A 21,941-nucleotide genomic window follows, 5' to 3' on the forward strand; every position below is an offset into this window, starting at 1 on the left:
AGAAAACAGGAAATGCCAGAACATGCAATGACAAAGCATGTAATGCAGCAGTGTTTACATTGTCTGCTACGCCATGGGTGTTCCAATTTAAAGGGACACTTCAGGCAAAGAATTCAGCCATCCATACTGTTGGGTTACCCTTCTGGAATCAGCAAAATGTGGTTTTACATGAAGAGGTGACAGTTGCCAAGAAAATCTTGACTGGAGGAGGGTGGACAGTTTTCCACAATTGAGGTTACCTGCACCAAAAGGGCTTATTAATATTGTAGCTGTTCCAGATATCATGGAGGTCATGCTTTGCCAAGGTACCACTGCCTGTATTGAGTCATTGGCTTGCACGGAGAGTTCACCACACTGCTGCATAAAGCACTGACAGAGTGGTGTAAAGAGGTAGCACTTGAGAGTCTTCTAGGAAAACCCACTAAGTGTCACCACATTGCATTCTATTCCATGCTAAAGTGCAATGTAAATAACTTTCCTGTTGCCAGAGATTGGCTGCTACTTGCCAGTTATAAATGTGATGTTTTTCATCAGTGAAGCTTGCACTGTATTTTCATGGCAGCTGTACCTGTTCCATCTAACATCTGTCATTTTTGAATTTACGAGAGCTGTTTTTGGTACGACGTTCGAACACCTTGGAATGTAAATCTGTTTCTTCAGCTTAGCCTAATGTTTGGCCTTCTCTTTGATGCCCACATTGACAGAAACTAGTCACTGTTTCAGGCTATAATTAGAGTAGTCATATTATTATGAGAGCTTGCGGTTCTGCTCCATTTGCTGCTTGAAGCCACTGTAAGAGGGAGTTTTTATGAAGTACTCTATTTGAACAGTGATGGCAGCGAGAGAGAATCATCTTGACACTAGATTCGATAATGCGATGAACACCTTTGCTACATGCTGTTGTACTTGTAGCTGAGGTGGACTGCAGGCTCATCGCTCGCACTGCTTGTTGTAGTCTGGTTGACTGCCACTTTGTGGATTTCACACAACTCTTAGGTTTTCTCTCTGTGGCCTGTTGGTACCTGACCTCTGTGGACTGTTAGTACCTTGGGTAGGCACACTGCCTGGAGTGGAAGTTGTGATGCTGGCATCGGCAGAGCCAACTGTTTTGGAAAACATGTGCACTAGTCTATTTTTACAAACAGTGTTGTCAGTAAAGTGCTAACGTTTATTTCTGTAGCAAATATTTAGTCCACTGGCACTGTATTATGATGGTGGCAAAATGCAGAAATGTTTCTGTACTTAGATTCAGGTGCACATATTAAAGTACTTATGCTGGTCATAATTCATGTCAACCCATGATGGCCTTCCTTGACGCTCACTGTCCAGTTTCATGATGTTGAGCCGCATCAGCTATCACTTGTGCGGGACAAGTGTGTACTGGATTGTGCGGCTCGTGTTCAGCTGCTCTGAAGGAGGCTGAATACTTTTGATGATTGCAACCCTTATAAAACTTCTGCCATTCATCACATTATTCACTGATTGACCAAGTGGTACTCTGACTTTTGTGGAGTCTCCTGGTAATGTCCAAAAGTGCAATTCTTTATTTACATTTTCATTGTGCCGTCAGTGAATGGATTGCTTGCCAGTAAAGCTTCAGGCATTGCAGGCATGTGATATGCTGCTGAAACTTGGGTTGCAACTTGCAACTTCTTTAGAGCAGTATTGGCACAAAGTCTGTGTCATTTTTATTTTCCTCCTTTATTAGGCAGCTCTAGTTGTTTGAAGCCTCACTTTCTCAAACATGCAAGGAATAAAGAACTACATAATATTTTAATGCGGCCAGTTCAAAATGCGTGTCAAGCGCAGTTCAACTTCAGCCATCATGACAGCTGGCAATGATGGCGGTTAATTGGTGTTGCGAACCTAATGACGCGTGTGCCAGTCAGCCCTTTGCAATAAACATAGGCCATACTGTGAAAGGATTGCCAAAAACGGAGCCATCGTTGGCCCACTTCCTGCTTCATTGTGTACTTTTTGTGTTTAGCAAAGGATAAGCCTATATATTAGAAAAGTGCATAGTTTGACAGAATAAACAGATACTCGCTCATACTCGCTCACACTTGCGTGTCCTCAAACTTGTCAGCACTCGCTCACATTCTTACCCATGCCCACTCATGCTCACCAACACTCATTCGCTTTCATAGTCATTTCTATTCACACATACCGGCACCCACTCTCGCTGATTGGCACTCGCTCGCATACCTAATCGTGTTCCCTCACACTCGCTGACAGTCACATACGTTCATGCCCGCATCCATTCAGAATCACCGTCGCTGGCTTTCATTTGTACTTGCGTTTATGGGCACTCACTTCCATTCATATGTCGAGTCACGGCCTTCATCGCTCACCAACGCCCCTCTCATGCCTGCAAATTAAGGGTGAGTCGAGTACGAGCCATTGTACTCATGAGTGAGTATGCCAAACTATGGCATAAGTTGAGAAGGATAGCGGTTACTGAGGGGCTAAATTTTCATTGGTTACGTCCACATGAAGCCACAGAAAACACAGGCAAAATTAACGTACTTTTTATTTATTATCTAAATATGAAAAATAATAGGGAAAACGGAAATGAAAGTGGGCAAAAAGACAACTTGCTGCTGGTGGACCCAAGTTGCATCTAAGGGGTTCATTGAAGAGCAGCACATACGCATAGACAAAAGTTAGTTCGATCGTTGTTTTCGAACCCTGTTCCCTCAGCATTGCAGCCCGATGCTGTAGCCTTTAGACCATTGACTATATACACATATACAGTGACCCAAGTTGACAGGAAAACAGTTGGAGCCATGCATAGATAGGCCGCTAAAGGTGCGTGAAGTTCCCAAAGAATGCTAATCCCATTAAAAAGGTTCTAGTGCGCTCTAGCTGTGGTATACTTCTTGCATCGTGTCCGAAGCCACACTGCGCCTGAAGCATGTTCTGAACTAGTTGCTATAAAAGTTTACGTAGTTATTTGTTGTGGAAATCAGAAATTTATGGTCCATACCTTATTTTCATGTGGCCACTGTGAAAAGTAATGCTTGACACTGATGAAGTCACATCTGTTTAGCAGAAATTCTTGCACTAACACCAGTAGCACCACTAGCATCATTGCCACTGTGTGCTGTGAAATACAGTGATGTTCTGCTTAGCTGTGTCTCGAAGTGTTTGACAGAGGCTTTTAGAGAAAACTAACTTGAATGCCAATATATTTTGTGACACATTGCGGTTCAATGTCTTGAATCTGTTGGTTGCCTGAACATTTCTGCTAAATGGACATGACTTCACTAATACCAAGCCCTAATTACTCAGTGGCAACATGTGCTATAAAGTATATATATATTTGAACAGGTAATCACCAGTAGTTTGTTAACTGATCATTACAAGATGTGAAGCCAGTGATGTTTTCAAGCCAATCTGCTTGAAAATACCTTCGCTGTGTTAAAACAAAAACAAATCCGCAGGGTATTTCTAAAGTATGGCATTAGGGCTTCAACTCATTTATGTATATGTATGCTTTGTGCTAGCTCAGTTGGAGTTTACTTGCCGTATTGAGCATGCTCTTTGCATGTACCTACAAGTCATTTGTGTGCCATGACCTGAAGCTGCTGCCTTGTTATCTTGTTTATTTTTGTGCTGCCAAAACTTTTCTCATTTGTTGTTGTTCATCCTGTGAAAGGCAGATATGGTAGCACTATTTACAGATTGAGTTAGCATATATATTATGACATCGTTAGATGTGTGGCAGATACCCATAATTTTCGCCTGCCTTTCTGGTATCTTTCAGAGCAAGGAATATTGCAGCAGACAAACGGTTGTCAGAAGTTTGGCTGTTTTTGTTTTTATTGAGATAATTCAATCGTTATTACTTTGCCTTGTCAAACTAGCTGTAGTGTTTCTACTTTGTGCTTACTGCTGTTAATTTTTGCCTGGAGAGCGGTACAGTGTAGACCGGTGTTAAAAAAGTGCAGAACTAGTTGGATTAATGCCCATATAAACTTGAGCATTTTTGTATTAATTAAAATTAGGGGGAAAGGGGCTCATGTGGCTTATTTGGCATACTTGTGTGCATAAGAATATAATTTGCAAGCCTTCATGTTGTACAACCGTGTGAATTGTAACCATTGATTTACAGCTATGTGTTCCCTTTAAAAATGCACCATACTGTGCTTCATTACTATTGAGCATTTGAAACATTTAAAAAACACTTCCTCTGTAGTTACTTGTGTAAGAATTTGTTTTAGGTAAGCTTCAAAATGCATTCCCTGCATGTTGGCTGCTAGCTGCTGTTGCAAAAAAAAATCTTTGATGCGAATGCCATGTAACTTGAAACATTAGCACTTCAGTGCATCTTCTTGCACGTTGTTTTGTCATTTGAGAAGCACACTTGTGCATGTTATTTCAGGGCAGCCATTGTTTATCATTTTATAATAAAAATTATTTCTTACTCCGAGTTCAGGAGCTGAATGTGAATTTCTTGTCACCCACCCTACTGCACTGTATGCAGTCTTATTGCTGTACCTGTGCTTTCACACAATTTTATTCCTTGCAGCTCTTGTACTGTTTGATGGAAAATAAGAATATAATGTCCGCAATAAGTAAACTGAATAGTTCACGGGCTTTAACATAGGGCAGTGCTTGCTTGTATCCTATGGCCACTGGACTTGGGAGGATTCTGGGCCACCAGGTTTCTGATATGCAGTTAGAACATAGCAACCTTACTTAAATGGCAGTGTGGCATTGAGTTGACATGCAATTTCAAAGCTGGCACCAGGCGTCATGCTATTGAAGGGCACATCTAGTGGCATAGAGGGGCGTACAAAAATGAACATTCTGCGTTTTCGGTATTCTTAGCCAAACAGCTTGTAAAGCTGGCACTGTACCATCTTATACCAGTGTCACAGTGGCACTTCCACTTGCAGTTGAGCTCAATCAGGATTGAATTTTTCAATCACAATTGGCTGCTTTGCACAAACTGCATGAAGGAGACAGCCACAATCGGGCCCAGATGCAACCAAAAGTGTCTCTAATGACTGGTGTATAGCTTACTAGCCTTGGACAATAGACAACTTCTTGAACACTCATTGCCACATAATTTGCACTGCATTACATACCCAGTGTCTGAAAAGCCTGTATCATAAGGAAACTGTGCCCATAGGCCAGTATGTCACAAAAGAGAGGAAACAAGAAAGATACAGACATGTGCAGAACACAAAACTTAGAGAATGTTGATAACATTTTGCACCATAAAATGAACAAAGTGGATATTGTTGCTATGGAAATGGCAAGAAACAAAATTTTGTCCATCACCGTCCTCCTGGCATCTTGTGCACATCCCATAGGACAACAATGGAGAAAGCAGCTGATTCTTTTTAAGACGCTGGTAATGGATTTTCATAGGAAAGCAGCCCTTCTTTTTTTGATAAAAGTTGCAATGTGGGCTCGTTGGTACTGTACCGTAACGTGTTCTAGTAGCAGAAGCAGGAACATTGACACAAGGCACGTATACACAGTGCTAACTTCCAGTAATGCAATGTTGTTTGAAGTTTGCACTATGTGTACATTGTTGGAAGTTAGCAGTGTGCGTGTGTGTTTGTATCAGCTCATGCTACAATGCTCCCTTTTATGGCTAGCAGGCAATGCAAAAGGTTCTGTGCAAGTAGTGTGTTCCTAGAGGTCGCACTGCATGCCTTTTGCAAGGCAGTTTCTTAATCTGTGACGTTTTCCTTGGAAGATCTGCTTCATATACTATGACTATGTGTCGGTGCAATTTTACTTTAAATCACATATTACTTGTTTGCTTCTGTGTTACAACTATACAGGCAGCGTACTATATTTTTGTTGTGATTGCTCATGATGTGCTGTAGCCACTGGTTGTAGAAACGTGCCGCTCCGCTCATTTTGTGATAAATAGATTCAGATCTCTGATCTCGTTCATGTAATAAATGCTCCATAGTTTGCTACATAAATGTATGACACTTAATTTTACATTGAATTACACGGTGCTTTCCTGCATAATTATCTTTCATACGTGGTGTACTATTTTTTGGTTGCGGATGTCAGCAGTGAGAGAAGTCTAGCCTTTTTAGCTTTGCCTGTTACGTATGAAGCACAGTATAGAACACCTTACAATGGTACGTTTTAGGTCACTACTGTATATAGATGTGTGCTCTGAACAAAATGCACTGCCCGTTCTATAATGCACTTGGTTATTTGCATAAATAGTACAACTGACAGTTGTGTAATTGTTCTACAAAATTTTGAAGATAGCTTGCACAAACTGTGCTCTTCAGTACAGAAGATCCACTTGCAACCTGCAATCTTTGATGCTAGTTTTACAAAATTAATATTTTAAAGTAGTGCTTTCTTTGCCTATTTCCTTTACTTTTTGGGCGCTGGCTGTCTTGCTGAGTTGACACAAGCCCACTAACAAATGCTACTTCCCACTAGGCCAGTACCGGCTAGTTTTGCCTTTGTGCGACACTAGGGCCCTAGTAATGAATAAAGGGAAAATCGGGTCATCCACCCGTTCATAGCAATTGCGACAAAGGAAACCCAATCGGGTTCCTCGAAAGAAAAGCCTCATAGTTGAAGAAAAATTCGTCCTGGTCCGGGACTCGAACCCGGGACCACCGCCTTTCCGGGGCAGCCGCTCTACCATCTTCTACCAAATTCTACCATCTCTACCAAATTTTCCCTTTATTCATTACTTCTCTCCACCTTGCGGGTTTCCGCAGAACTACTACGTTAGGGCCCTAGTAGTACTACTCGTCTCGCTTAAGCCAAAGCTTTCTTTACCTATTCCTTCACAGGCATAGGTACAATATAGAAATAGAGATTTTAATGAAGAGAGGCAAGGTCAAGGAGATATAGGCAATATGCTAGACAGCTATGTATGTATATAATATATAATCAGTTCAACCAGGCTAGGTTACTAATCATCGCCACCACGTTTCAAAGATTATGCTAACAAACCATCACCATGTGAAACTATTCATCACTATTCTTCACATTACGTTCCCGTGGCAGGAAACCTCTGTGTCAGGCCTGGTAGTGAAGCATATGTAAAGGTCAGCTAAAGCAAAATGAAAATACGCCAATAACAGCGTGTCATAAGTCATTGGTCTACAGGCGCTAAAGTGGCATCTATGTAAGCCTCCCCCCCCTCTCTCTTTGGTGCAAAGCGTGGAGTTGTTGGGCTTAGGTAGACCATAGACCAATTAGTAATCACACATTGTTACAGTGAATTTGTTGTATGCTTTGTCATTACGGACTTGGGCGATACCATTTGGACAAAAGTTAAGCGCTGGTCCTCTTGTGGTGCACATTGCCATCGGCTAGGAACGAAATAAGCAAATTGTGTTCTCCTTTGTAGTGCCTAGGCACAGTTACCCGATTTCTCTCTCGCAGCTCGCACGTGCATACAAGCATCGAGCATAGGTGGCACAGCTTTCGAGCATCTGCTCGCACAGCTTTCAAGCATCTGCTCCCTTGACAAATCGGAAATGTGTGTTTCTATGCCCGAAAAAAGAAAAGACAATATGTAGAGTTTCACTGATCTAAATGTTACCGGAAATATGTGGTGCGGGCGCATGTGCATCCGTGTGCGCTGTAAATCAAATTACATTAAATTAGTTTTATGTGTCTACAACATGCACCCTTCTAAATATGTGTTTTGTGTGCAGAAGCACTTCTAATAAAGGGGTACTGACATAATATTTCCGAGAACTTTTTTTTTTCTTGCGGTAAATGAAGGTGCTAGACCTCTATAGGCTCTAGAAAAAATAGTGACATGCCTTAAAGCACTGTAAATAATTTATATGATAGCTTTTCTAATGTCAATTTTGGTTTCGTTTTCTAGGAGGATACTGTGTTGTGACATTACAGCAAGTAGCGTTGTGCTACTAGGCCTGAGAGTGCTGGATTGAATCTCGGCTGCAGTGGGTGCATTTCAGTGGGGGTGAAATGTAAGAATGCCCATGTACCATGCATATTGGGTGCACATTAAAAAATCCCAGGTGGCCCAAATTAATCCAGACTTGATAAGGAATGCGCAGGGGAAGGGGAGATGGGCAGGCTGGGTAGACCACGTAAAAAAAAAATATATATATATATATATATATATATATATATATATATATATATATATATATATTGTAGCGTTCCTAACTAGAACGGCAACAGAAATGACATCATCTAAGTCAGACGGGTGTCGTCCGCCATTTTATTCCAACTTCTTCCTTTTCACTTCTCCCCTAGCACCTTCCTTCGTCTTCTTTCATGCGTCCAGCGCAGACCGCTTCACTCTTCCGGATTTCTTTTAATTACACCTCCTGGGGTAATACTTGAATACGTTTCCAATAGCGGCGCACTCCGTTTGGCCCGAGGCTCCGGCGTACCAGACATTCTTCAATATTCCATGCTGGCATGCAGTCTTAATAACTTGAAATGGTCCGCAATATTTTGAATTTGAGGGCACAGCTCCTTTCCTTACAAGGACATAGTCTCCAGGCTGTATGTCCGGTATCTCGCTACTGTGCCTTTTATCAAAGTTTCGCTTCATGCGGCGCCTGTAGATCTCCTGTTCTTTGACAGTTTTCCTTACTTCCGCAAGTTCGAGGTTCTCTAGGAGACCTAGCTCACGATCTGCAGGAAGTATGGGCGCTGTACCTGAAGTTACAAAATGAGGGCTGCAGCCTAAACTCGTGGTGTATGATCTGTTGTGATGCTTCACAGCGGCCTCGAGACAGCACTTCCAGCCACCGGCAAAGTCTGGATACATCTTCAGATACTGTTTGATGTCTCGTATGGCACGTTCCGCTAGGCCGTTTGCTGCCGGGTGGTATGGAGAAGAATACTTTATCATGATGCCGTGCTCCTGGGCCCACTTTGATAATTTGGCACTCCGAAAAGCCGGCCCGTTGTCGCAGACGAGCGTCTTTGTGTGTTTAAAACACTCAGCTTTGAGGAGGTCTATTACGCTGTTTGCGTCTTCTTTGCCAGCTTTAGCCGCAATCGTCCGTGTGCACTCATCTATGGAGAGCAAGAAAGCTTGCGTTCGCTTGACTCCTTCCCCCTTCTTTTTGAGCTCCGCGAAGTCCAAATGAATTACTTCGAACGGGATGCTTGAATATTCAGGGTTTGTCATAACGTCTGTCGATTGCTTGAATTTAACTTTGTTCACCTGGCAGAGGTGGCATGTGCGGATGTAATGGCTGATGTCGTTTTTCATGCCCGGCCATGTGAATCTCATGAGCAATTTCTTATAAGTGCGCCAGAAGCCATCATGTCCACCCGATTCAGGGGTGTCGTGGTATAGATGAAGAATCCTTGGAATCATAGTTGGTGGTACGTGATACCTTCCATTGATAAACTGGAGCTCTTCTGTACCTTCCCATAGCTTAATATGATTGATTGTATCTGGATTATTGCTTGATTCCTGTACAAGTAATCTTGATAGTGCGTCAGCGTCAGTGAGGAGTGGGAGTGAGGAGTGGGTCCAGGTAAGTACGAAAGTACTGCACAGCTTTTAAGACGGCCAGAGCTTCCTTTTCTGTGGTACAGTAATTGATTTCGGCGGGTTTCAGGGTATAGCTGTAGTACCCCACGACGTAGTGTTTGGTTTGATCAGCTTGTTTGGATGGCTTCTGGTATAGAACTGCAGCGGTAGCATAATGTGATGCGTCCGTGTTCAGCACGAAAGGCAAGGAAAAATCCGGTATTCGCAAGATGGGGTCCGACGATATTAGTTTTACAAGCTCACGATAGACAGCTTCGCACTTCTCGTCCCAATGAAAAGGCACGTCTTTCTGAGTTAAACGTGTGAGGCACCTTGTTCTCAGTGCGTAGTCTTTGATAAACGCCCGGAAGTGTCCTGCAAGGCCAAGAAAAACGCGCAGGGAGTGCACATCATAAGGCTTTACCAGCTTGGAGATTCTCTCTACCGATTCTTGCTTGGTGCTTTTAGTCTGTCCATCAAACACCCTGCCAAGAAATACTACGGTATCTTGAAAGAACGCACTTTTCTTGAAGTTGACTTTGAGTTGGGCAAGACTGAGGGCATGAAGAACTTTTGAAAGATGACTACGGTGTTCGTCCTTTGTCTTTGAGTAGATGATGATGTCGTCGATGTACACATTGCAAAATGTGCCCAGGTAAGGTTTCAGAATGTCCGTCATAATCTTCTGAAACCACGCAGGGGAGTTTTTCCAACCAAATGGTAGGCGGTTGTACTCAAACAAGTCAAATGGGGTTATGAACGCGGTGTACTTCTTCGTTTCTTCACTTAGTGGAATCTGCCAAAAGCCCTTGCAGAGATCTATTCGTGAAAACCAATGGCAACCACCGGTTTCGTCAATGATGTCGTCGATTCTCGGCATTGGATAAGGTATCAATTCAGTTTGACGATTGAGAGCCCGGTAGTCTGTGCAGAGGCGGAATGTCCCGTCTTCTTTAGGTGCAATAGTGATAGGAGAAGCAAATGGGGATACAGAAGGCCGGATGATACCTGCGTCTAACATTTCTTGCAACTCCTTTTTCAGCCACACCTTTTTATCTCTGGACATATTATAGGGGGTTCTACGAACCACTGTTTTATCTGCGAGCTCGAAAGGAACGACATGGGATTTCATTGCTGGAGGGTAGCTTCCTATGCATATAAGCTCTGGGTACTTAGTCTTGATGTCTTCGTGGTGAAAAATTAGCCTTGATACACTAGGTTCTTCACCAGGGTCTTCTGTTCTTATCGTGTCTTCGGCCATTACCTTGTCATCCCAATAGAGGTTCATCTTAAGTTTTTTCATGTCTGGACGGGACAAAAGAAAATCGTAGGTCACATTGGGAATGGCCAATACGTCACTGGTAATAGCATTTCCTTGAAATTCAATAGCCAGGGTTACCCATTCGCTATGCATGGTCACTGACCCATCGTAGGCTTGGACACGCAATGTTCTACCAGCGTGCAGACGACTGGCATCCACTCGAGTCTTGTTGATAATAGATACCGAAGCTCCACTGTCAACGAGAGCCTTCACTTCAATGCCATCTACCTTAATGGGGGCGTACAATAAGCTTGACGACACCAAATATACTGTCTCACTGAAGCTCTTTTTCTGGGGCTTGTGATGCACGGTAGACAGATTATGTGGAAGTAGGTTGCCGTGAACTGCGGTAATTGGTTCTTCACCATCCTCACAGTCATGATTTACGCTTCCCGGAGATTTGTTTATGAAGCTGTGTTCACATTCAGTTGACGGCAACGACTCTAGATTGGAATCAAGTTGCTCTGTTCTACCATCTGGCTGTCTTCTCGATGTAATTCTTGGCACTGAGGTCTGTAGAAAGTTCAGAAGGTCATCAAACGTTCTTGGACCTTTGAGCTGGACATGACTACGGATCTCGATACACAACCCTTGCGTTATCAAAGCTACAACAGCAGAAGACGACAGCTTCGGTTCTGCAGAATACAACAGGCGACGCTTCTCAACACAGTACTCAAGCAGAGAGCCACCTGTATAACTGAACCGCAGTGCCGCATCCCATCTTTCTACTGCGTTGCCTTCGAAAGCCCCTAAAAAGTTGCTTTTCCACAGTTCCCAACATGTTGTTCCATAATCCATGAGTTGTACGTCATACCATTTTCTGGCTATACCGCCCAAATAGCGGCGCATATGCAAAATCTTTGTGTCGTCGGAGTGCCACAGATTCTTGTCACAGGCGTACTCGAAAAAACACAGCCAGTAGTGTGCATTTTGCGATTTTCCTTCAAAAACATCTGGTTCAACAATACTTCGTGCTGACTGCTCTCGACTAAGCGCTTGGACGAAAGTTCTCATTATTTCGATCTGTTGTATAATGTTCCTTTGCAGTTCCATAACACTCAAGTCTAGGCTCACCTTCCCGGCAGGCGTTTCCTCTTTGAGGGTGCCACGTCGTATGGGTTCCAGAACGAGTTCGCTCAGTGTCTGCAGTTGTAGATTCACTGTCACCGATCCTGTTTGCACGAGGGCTTGGCGGCTGATTGCAGCTTGTTGCAGTACCACGTTGATCAGCGCGGTAGAACTAACTTCAAGAGGAAGGTCCGTCGCTGGCTCACCGTGCACTTGGTATCGGGTGAACACAACAGACTCTGATGACGCCTGGTCGACGAAAAACGTCACCCGCATCGCTGGTCTTCGAAAACTGTCGGCTGCGCCAAAATGTAGCGTTCCTAACTAGAACGGCAACAGAAATGACATCATCTAAGTCAGACGGGTGTCGTCCGCCATTTTATTCCAACTTCTTCCTTTTCACTTCTCCCCTAGCACCTTCCTTCGTCTTCTTTCATGCGTCCAGCGCAGACCGCTTCATATATATATAAGGGAGCGGGGGGGGGAGGCATGTGCCCAGGTGCACCCCACTGGCTATGCCACTGCAGTTACATGTTTACTGTTGAGGCACATCTTTGAAAGTGAATGTAGTCATTTAACCAAGGGCTCGCCACATTGATTCACGTCGGAATCTCAGAATACAATGAAAATGCTACAAATTCAAACTGGGAGTCTTTTCACTGGCACAAAGAACGGTGTCCAAATACTCCAGGATACGCTTATCCAGTGAGCACGTTAAGACTTTATATAAAGTGAAGCTTTCATAAAGTAGTCGATTAAATGCTGTAAAACCAAATGTGATGCTCATCATCGTCTTGTGCAAATAATGTCAGCGAATGTGTGTGCACTAACGGTGTTCGCAAGCTATGTCGAAATGCAAACAGCAGTTCATGCGAATGCTTACTGTGAGATGACAATATAGTCATGTCACGAGGAGGAAAGTGAAGCTTTCAGACATTTTATGCCATATGAACATGCTAATCGTATCAAAAATAGTTATCTTGACAAGAGAAGTTTGTGCACGAGTGACATAACAGTTTGGGAAAAAGAGACACAATTTATTGATACAAGAGGTTATGTGGAACCTCCTGTCGCAAAAGGGTCGGGCATTGGATCCTATACGTGATGAATGTGTGTCATATTGGGAAGTGCCACGGTGTTGGTTGTAGATGCTAGGCCAACATGTAGGGAAAGGAAGGGGCAAGTTTGTGTCGGGTGAAACGCCCGAGTGCAGTAGGCGTGTCAGAGACTACCCACAGACATGATATGTGTGAGGTGACCTCACACATATTAGTTAGTTATTAGTTGGTCATATTAGTTGGTTAGTTATTAGTTAGTATATATATTATTAGTTATTAGTTGGTCATATTTGCTAAGAGCAATCAGAGCCGAGCACTGCGGACAACAGCGCACTGCTTGGATCGGAGAGGCCCGCAAATCCCGCAGACTATTTCACCCGTGCGTTGACGCTCTAATCCAAAAGGAGCTAAAGTTTGCCTAACAGGAGCTGGAGTTCTCAAGCTAGAGAATCTTTATTGCAATAGCAATTAAATGGACACTCCAGGCGCATTCCTGCCGTCGGCATTGCCGTGATGTTCTGTGTAAAGTCCAAGAGCGATGACATCGTTGCCTCGCGGCATATGCTGCATATGTGAGAAAGCGTGTGAGGGTGAGCCGAAGATGGTGGCTCAATATCGCCTGTGCAAGGGAGGAAGGCGGGCAGGAAATGCGCAGTCTTCCACGGCGCGCAAGGTTCCCGAGTGTGGGGAGGGGTTCTACTCAGGCAGCGACTGCGTATGGCGCGGCCGCGTGGGCCCTATCTTGAAAGCGATCTGCGATGGCGACCATGTGCGCTGAGTGCTGATAGCTTCATGGGTGCTATGTTCCGGCTGCTTAGTTCACGTTGAAGCGAAAGGCAGCACGAAGGTCAATTCACTCGCTGCTGCTGCCACGCTTTCTCACTTCAGCATTTTGAGAGCAAATGTGCGCTGTCATCGAGCGAGATGTGTTCACGTTTGCTTCTGCACACATGACACCATGCTTATTTAGTAAGTGAAGTTTACAATTTAGCGGTGTAAAGTTGTAGGCCAGTTGGTGAGACATTGTGAATAAAACCACTACAGACACGGGTTGGAGGGAGATGACAACACAGGATGTCAACCAGGTAGTCAGACCCACTAATTTTGAAAGAATCTTCGGGTTTGAGTTCGCTGAGATGTGTTTTAAGGAACTTTCCAACTTGTACCTGCCAGCTTCCCCTTTTCGTTACAATGGCCCTGAACGGGCATGAATCTTTGAGTATTAGTGGTGAAGAAAATGCTCAGCACATTCAAATCGCACTCCAAGACCTGTTTAGCCAGCTTCTGCAGGTTGAGATCTTCTAAAAGAGCAAGTGCCCTGCTCTTCACCTTGGAGGGCTTTAGAGATACGGCCTTGAAATTCTTACTCACAGCATTCTTGGCTTTTAATTTAAAAAAGGTTCTGTGGAAGCATGGTGAAGCCACTTTCCTTGTCAACCTGGACGAGAGCAAGGTCGTTCTCACGAAAATGACGGGCGATTTCACGTAAAACTGGAGAACTACTGGACTTCTTGGTCAAATTCAATTTGCGGGTCAGTCAAGAGACCTCTGTCAGGCCACGGCAACCCCCTGCTATTCCCGACGTTACAGCCAGGCCTGTTCCTGGCTTGATGAAATCTTTGTGTTTGCCTAGGGTCTACTAATATTTACTTATAACAGTTCCAATCATCACTGGGGACCACCACTTCTGGCACCTCCACAATCACACATCAAACCCCAGTAGTGCCTGCTAGTGCTTCACTGTGCTGTTGGTTTGCTAAAAGAATCTATTGTTTGTTTGCTGCAAAAGAATTTATCATTTCAAGTGCTCATGCATTGCCAATCATCAGTAGAGGCACTCCCTTGAAGAAACCTCGTTACAACATCCAACTCGCCATTAAGGTAGTATGCACGCCTGTATGGACAAGTTCCTCATTGAAATCTAGGCTGCAAAGCAGGCATCAGCTCTCACCAATTGCCTTGCAGTAGACCAGCAGCAGCGAGTATGGCACCACAGGCATTTTCGGGGCAAACTAAGCAATACTCATGGCATGTGTATGGTGGCAAAGCTTTGAGGCTTGTGAAGAACTGTGATAGCTGCATACATAAGTGTGGATGGGTTGTCCTCCGAACCGAAAATAGTAGAGCCTTTATAACACTCTTGTGAGCCTTCAGAAAACTGTTGCACAGCTGGCACATGTATCAAATGGGATTGTGAATATATGGTTTGGGACGAAGGCTTCAGCAATGTATTATCTGAGATAAAGTAAGATTGTAGTTATGTATTCATGGGATTCTGCAGTGCACCTGTAGACAATAATGGAGGCTTAACTATCGTACTAGCAACTGAACTGCTAATGTGCCAAAGAGGATTGTAAAATGTGAGTATATAATGGATTAGGATAAAGGCTTCCACAGTGTTTTACCCAAGATAAAGTTTGAAGTAATGTTTCCATAGGATAGTGCTGTGCAGTTGCAGGCCACAAAGGAAACTTAACTACTGCACTAGCAGCAACTGCAACTGCAACTACTGCAACTGCAATACCTGCAACTGTACTGCCCCCACGTAATTAGCATATTAGTTTTATAATGTGCTTGTAGTGGTCCAAGGCAGTATTTGGTAACATTTGATAAAATGAAATAATTCCTTTTCAGCCTCTGTACCTGACAACTGGGCTTCAGCAAAGGAAGATGGCTACCTGCATTCATTTCATTTTCATCCACTCATTTTTGGCTTACAATATTTCGAGCCCATGCTTTCTGAGATGTGCTTGCTTTTTTTTCTGTTTTTTTTATGCCTAACGCTCTTGCTTTTTGTCTGCTGCAGTCTGTAGAGTGAACTGCACTGTGCAGGCTGTGTTTTCTGGTGCTGCAGTTTCAGTGGTGGTAGTGAAAGTGACTTAATGCATAAGCATTTTTGGCAAGTACCCCAGCAAAATTGGTCTGTCATGTGAAAACTGTAATTCCTTGTGCCTGCACAAGGATGTGTAACTTGTAAAGTTAAGGCATTTAATTGTTATAATAGTGCAAATGTAGATTATTGGTACCTTTATAAGCGAGAAGGAACAATCCAAATAAATATAAAATTGATCGGAGAGTGAAAACCCTTCTTGTCAAACTGCCTTGAAACCTGACTTTTCCGCATTACGGGTGTGTGTGCAGAGAAGCCTTCTGGGGGGCTTCTGAGTATAAAACTAATTATTGATTGGTACATGTGATTATAGTTTAATAACAATAATAAGTTAGTAATAATAAAAGTAAAAAGAAAATGAAATGAAATAAAACAGGGGGAAAAACAGTTGCGGGGAAACTGGCTGCAACAGCATTCCAGCTCAATTGATACGAACACATTGAAGGGGCCCTTCAGCTTCCTGGCAGCTCGTCTCCACACTGTTCAGTACGCGGATTTCATTTCTTTGGCGCTAGAAAAGTGATGGGTAGACATGCATGACCTAGGAAAAGCAAGTAAGCAAAAGCGATGTAACAGCATACCCAAAGAATGCTTACGCATTAGTAGATAATTCTCAGAATTTCTGTACCATATTTTAGGCCTGAAACTGCCTTATTTTCTCTCCTTGAGGCAGGGGCAATCACCGCAATGTTTGTCTCGCATTGGGGTTTTCAACATGCTTGGTGTTCTGTGGCAATGAACTGTCACAAGTGTACTTTTACGATTTACTTTTGCTTGCTTTATCTTTCTTATTATTTTGTTTGTCATTTATTTTGTGTTCTTGCTTTTCAAGTTAGCATGGAGCCTTAGAGTGAGGGGACGTAATATTTTTGCTTTTGGGTCTGTTTATCTGGTCAATTGTCGCATGCCAATAGTGCTTAATTTTGTTTGAGAGCTCCTTTCTGCATGCAGAAACGATTCCTCTTGGGGAGGGCAAGACTGCTCAGTCACTCCTGCCACCGTACCTAGAGGATGTCCCATTTGCTGGTTTTGTCTTTGTATTGAGAAGCTATGAATATAATTTTAAACCATGGAAGTGGCCCGCTATGCCCTAGTGCACGTTCCGATGAACCTCAATAAAGTTTTTCCATCCATCCAATGTGCCACTTGTTACACTTTTTTATTGCGATCTAGAAGCACTAAATTTTTGAAAGGCCAGCTCTTCGAGAACTGTCAAAATATAATGGTAGCTATAGTATACCAAATCTGATCACTCTTGAGTGAAGTGCCAACAAAATGGATGTGCATTAGCTTGCAGTTAACATCATCCACTTTCAACCACCAAAGTTCTCTTGTGGCTGCTAGATTTGTAACTTCATAGAAAAGCTTGATTGAGCAATTCTCCATCTAATCCCGTGTCATGGTGCGGGATGGATGTTTCCAAAGCATCTCGTGGGACTGAACTGTATGATGTAAGAATTCCTCTTGCAATCCCATGTTTTCAGATTTCCTCATAGGCTTGGACGTCGTCACTGCTGAGATCAGCCATGCAACGTGTAGTGCGCAGCGTTGGAGTCAAATGAGAAAATGTGGAAAGAATGGATCACGAAAGATTCCTTGTGTAATATAGCCCTTAATGTCATAAGCAGCGCCTACTTGATGGCTTTGTTCCTTGTAGATCTCGGGAAGGCTATGCTCATATTTATGTGCAACGCTGTGGCAACGACCTGTTGGATTTGCTCGCAAACAGTTTGGAGTCCACTTTGCATGTGTGCCTGTTGTGTAATAAGATGCCTTTTGTTGCTTGGTGCTTGCTTGGTGACTGCATTTTGTATTCAATAAGCTGTGGGAGTCTGCTCTGTTTTCTAGCATTTTTTGTTATCTCTAATGATTCATGGCATTGCTTTTTGTGTGGCAGCGGTGAATGCTCATTGCTGGAAGCATATCTTTCTTTGTGCGTACTCATCTTCTTTCTAATCTGCCATTTCTTCAATCTCTTATGCAAACATGACTGAATGTGCAGGAACTGCTTAGTGTGTTGGAGATAGATTTCTTGCAAGTCTCAAACATGAGAGGCAATGCCTCTTGGACGTTCATAGTTTTTCTTTTCTTTTTGAACACCGCAGCGCAGGGACCTCCAGTCATGGACCTGTCGCCATGCCTCTACACCAAGGTTGGCCCCAGATACAAGTGCGTCCTGTGTAACTTTGCCACGAAGGTCACTGACAACCTATGTGCTCACATGCACGCACATAACGCTGGGCCGTCCAGCCTCTATGCCCAGCTTGGACAACATTGGCAGTGCCTGGTCTGCGGCTACATCTCGAAGGTAGCCGTCAACACGCTTGCTCACGTGCGTACGCACACGGGCGAGAAGCCATACAAGTGTCACCTGTGTCCTTATGCCTGTGCCCAGAAAGGAAACCTTAGGGCTCACATCCGATCTCGCCATCCTACAGCTGTCAACATTAGCAGGGTCTCCTGCCGGCCACAGAGAGCAACAAGTTGCTAGAGAACTCTGCCGGTTCCCTGAAACGTGCGATGCCCTCGTGTTGCTCATGCCATACTTGGGTACCAGCAGCCTGTTACTAGCTGGACTCGAATATATATACTACGAGGCTTTAGAGCTTTACTGCCTGTACCAAATTCTTTGAAATATCTTGGCCACTAAGTGATAATTTCACTTCTCACCTGCTTGAAGCAAGGTGAACTTGAAGGATCATTAAATGTTTCACAAATGTTGTGTGCCTTTACCCATGGCCATATCTATTGCACTTGCTTCTTTCAAGATGAGCTGGAACAGGGTTGACCTTCAATGTGTAGTTGCCAAGCTATTTACATGAACTTTTTGACACACTGTCCTGCGTTCGTACAAGATGGCATGTGTTAAGCACCTCTGGTTGTGTTTACATCAAATCTTGCAGTTTCTGGAGACTTGGCATGTCATATCTTTGTCTTGTCTTTTTGCATGGTTCATTTTTTATGGTGCAGATGAATTTATGAGCCTTTGCTTGCCTTGTGTTCAGCAGTCTCGGCAGTTGCTGCTTCTGTAGCGTGCACATAATCATTTTGTATGATGCTGTTGGTTTGCATGAGCCTTCCCTTGGTTGTGTTTCGGCTCCTTCAGGTTGCGGGCATGTTGGTATGATCAGCAAGCCACTGGTGGTTTCCACACTTTTGTCACAACCACTTGAGGGTTGTTCTACGAATGCGGGTGCTATGTTCTGGTGCTGCTGTAAAGTACCAAGGCAAGTCTAGTCAGGATAGAGATCGGTTCAGAATTAAGGCCAAATAATTACTGAAATAATTACTGAAATTACTGAAATAATGTATTACTGAAAATTACTGAAATAATTACTCCAAACAAACTCAAAATGTCCTCAGGTTCATAGTTCTTTATGATAGCATATAAGAGGTGTACTGCCATGTGTGTGTGGTGTAGAGAAATGGCTACTAACAATCGCCACTGTGATATTTTGAAGTTGTTGTGTACAAGAAGTTCGATTTCTGACACAGATCGGTAATGCAACATAAGGCATGTAATAATCCATCCACATGTATGCAGTCAACTCATGTTAAACTTTTTGCTTAATCCAAACGAACTAGAAAGTCGTGGCAAAAAAAGCATACATAGCTATATGAGGAAAACATGTTTAGTTCAAACATAAAAGCATGCTGTTTGGCTAATTTGACCCCACCGGTGCCCCTCAGGCGCACAGCAGTTACTGAAAGCCTGAAAATACGAGAAATTCAGTAGATAGCTCTATTGCTTTCCTAAGCCTGAAGCTGTTTTTATCTTTCAGTGGCCAACACTCTTTCCACCCATGAAGCCATTTGTTCCCTTCTGTTTAGTGTTGGGTCACTACTACGGCTCATGTTGGGCTCAATGCTGCAGGTTCTCTTCACCGCATGTGGGTTAAGTTGTGATTCAAGAGCAGGGAAAAAAGAAAGACATTGCATACTACTTCAAGAAAAAAAATGATTTTGACTTCATTTGCTTTGCAACTGTGTTTGCTAGTTTGGCCTTTCGGATAATTCGACCAGACCTTGCTGTCCCTCAAGGTTTGAATTAATGGTAGTCGACTATATTGAGATAACTTTAAGCTTTTTCATTGACTAGTTCTCCCTTAAACAAATATAGAAAATAAGCTCTGTTGACTGCTTCAATAGAGGAACGCTGGGTGATGAATCGGGAAATAAGGTGATATTTTGTCATGTATGTGCAGAACTCCAGAGCTTACTTGTGGGCCAACTATCTACAACTACCACAGTGGGCGCTAAAAACTAGTATTCCTATGACAACTCTGGGTTACCCAATATTTGCTTATCCACTGGTATTTTGCTAAGGTCATTTGAGTTGCTTCCATAGTTTGGAAATTTACGCAGGTCGATCAGCTTTTAGTGTTTTTCAAGAACAAGAAATTTAGCCACAACCTTTGAGTTTAAGCTTTCTTTGGAGTTTGGGCTTTCCTTTGGGATTGTGCTGTGCCAATATTATTTGTGCTGCAAATGTTTGAAATTTACAACATTTTTTTCCTTTTTTTGCATGCAACATTCAGACATTCTGTTGTAAATGGATGGGGTTTGTCTCTATGCTACTGATCTTCTGCTGTCAATGCCCTTACCTTTTTGTTTGCTGTCTGTCACTTGAAGTTATTTACTACAGCTATTTTTGCACTTGGGGCACTGTGAAAAGCCTGCTAATTATTTTCAGTGCGGAGATAATACACTCTTTAATATCTAGTTGTGTTGCTGTGATACTGATGTTTGTGTATGTGGTACTGATACCCACATAAACATGTTGGTATTGTGGGAGAGTGCATTCTGGTTGTTGTGAGCACCTAAGCAGTTGAACATTTGTTGTTATATCTAGTGCTGCTCGATACTTTAGAATTTACTGTTATGTCTACTTGAGCTGCTTTGATACTGTTGATACGCACATAAATGTGTTGGTATTTTTGGTAAAAGCTTTCCGATTGTTGTAGGTGCATAAGTCATTGAACATACTATTTACACAGTGGTGCTATGATACAATGGATTTATTATCGAACAGACTGTTTGATATCTCTTGGTGCTGCTGCGGTCCTGATAAACAAATAAATATGGTGATATAGTTAGAAAATGTGTTCCACTTGATTTGCACAACACAGGTCATTGTACTGGGCAGGTTCAGGTACAAACCCAAAATATGCTGAGGTTCATAGTTCTTTTGTGATAGCTGAATAAGAGGTGGACTGGCATATATGTGGTATAGAAAAGCGGCTACTGAACAATCGCCACTGTGATATTTTGAAGTTGTTGTGTACAAGAAGTTCGATTTCTGACACAGATTTTCTCTATATGTTGATCTGGAAAGCCAGTATGTACAGTTTATAAGATTGTCTGTATTTACTGCTGAGCTGTATCATTGTCTAAGTCATCTGCTTGCATGTACTAGTGACATTCTGTATGTTCTTTGAAGCAATTTTCAAGTCTTATAATGATCGTGTGACACACGCATGAATAAAAGCATACAAAACAAATAAAAGCAGGTATTGTCAGCATGTTTACTTTGGAACATTTGTTTTTGTGATAGTCTGCATGCTGAGCAATTGAATGGCAGTTTACAGTTTTGTCCTCCTAAATTAAACTTTGATGGTTGCGGCTGTAGGTTTGCTAAATGTTCAATATGGAAAGCCTAAACCAAAAGGATCAAGTTCGTACATAAAAGATTGGCTAATATTTCCTAGCTTGATTCTGAATTATAACCAGTGATGCTACGCTTAGAATCTTTTGTCTTGGGGAAGAGTAATGTACTTTTAATGAAAATCTATAAGAGAGTAGATGACAGTGCCTGGGACCCAATAGCAAGTGTTATAGTCGTTGGTCAGTGCATGTATTTGGCAGTGTATAATCGCGAGCAAAAGTCCAGGACCGTGGCATCAGCAAAAATTGAAAATTTGTATTAGCAGAGTTGTGCAACTTAGAATTGTATCAGTAGATTGCGTTAGTTCAACAGGCACAGGTAGGCTGTGACACTTCATTCCAGCCTTCATCTCTAAACTACGAACAAAAGCTTTTTACGTGGCAACTATGGTTTTCAGACTTTTGCTCGCAGCTTTATATGGCACTATTGCAAAGGTTTGATGTGTGATACTAAAATTTAAG

At 42.9% G+C, this 21,941-nt stretch overlaps 1 protein-coding gene across 10 annotated transcripts in view; it reads left to right on the forward strand.

The window, feature by feature from the left end:
• The window catches only part of LOC135912319 (zinc finger protein 84-like), a 58,157-nt gene that overhangs the window by 11,060 nt on the left and 25,156 nt on the right, over nt 1-21,941 (forward strand). For 7 of the 10 annotated variants that reach the window (XM_070540724.1, XM_070540723.1, XM_070540725.1 and 4 more), the window contains one exon: nt 17,921-18,123. In XM_070540724.1, coding sequence (XP_070396825.1) covers nt 17,921-18,123 — 203 coding nt within the window. Of the gene's footprint in view, nt 1-17,299; nt 17,416-17,920; nt 21,344-21,941 lie in introns of those variants that run through there. The other 3 variants (XM_065444725.2, XM_070540728.1, XR_011515222.1) reach the window with 3 other exon arrangements.

This window comes from Dermacentor albipictus, chromosome 6 (assembly GCF_038994185.2).
Source record: "Dermacentor albipictus isolate Rhodes 1998 colony chromosome 6, USDA_Dalb.pri_finalv2, whole genome shotgun sequence".
In the NCBI taxonomy this organism is placed as follows: domain Eukaryota; kingdom Metazoa; phylum Arthropoda; class Arachnida; order Ixodida; family Ixodidae; genus Dermacentor; species Dermacentor albipictus.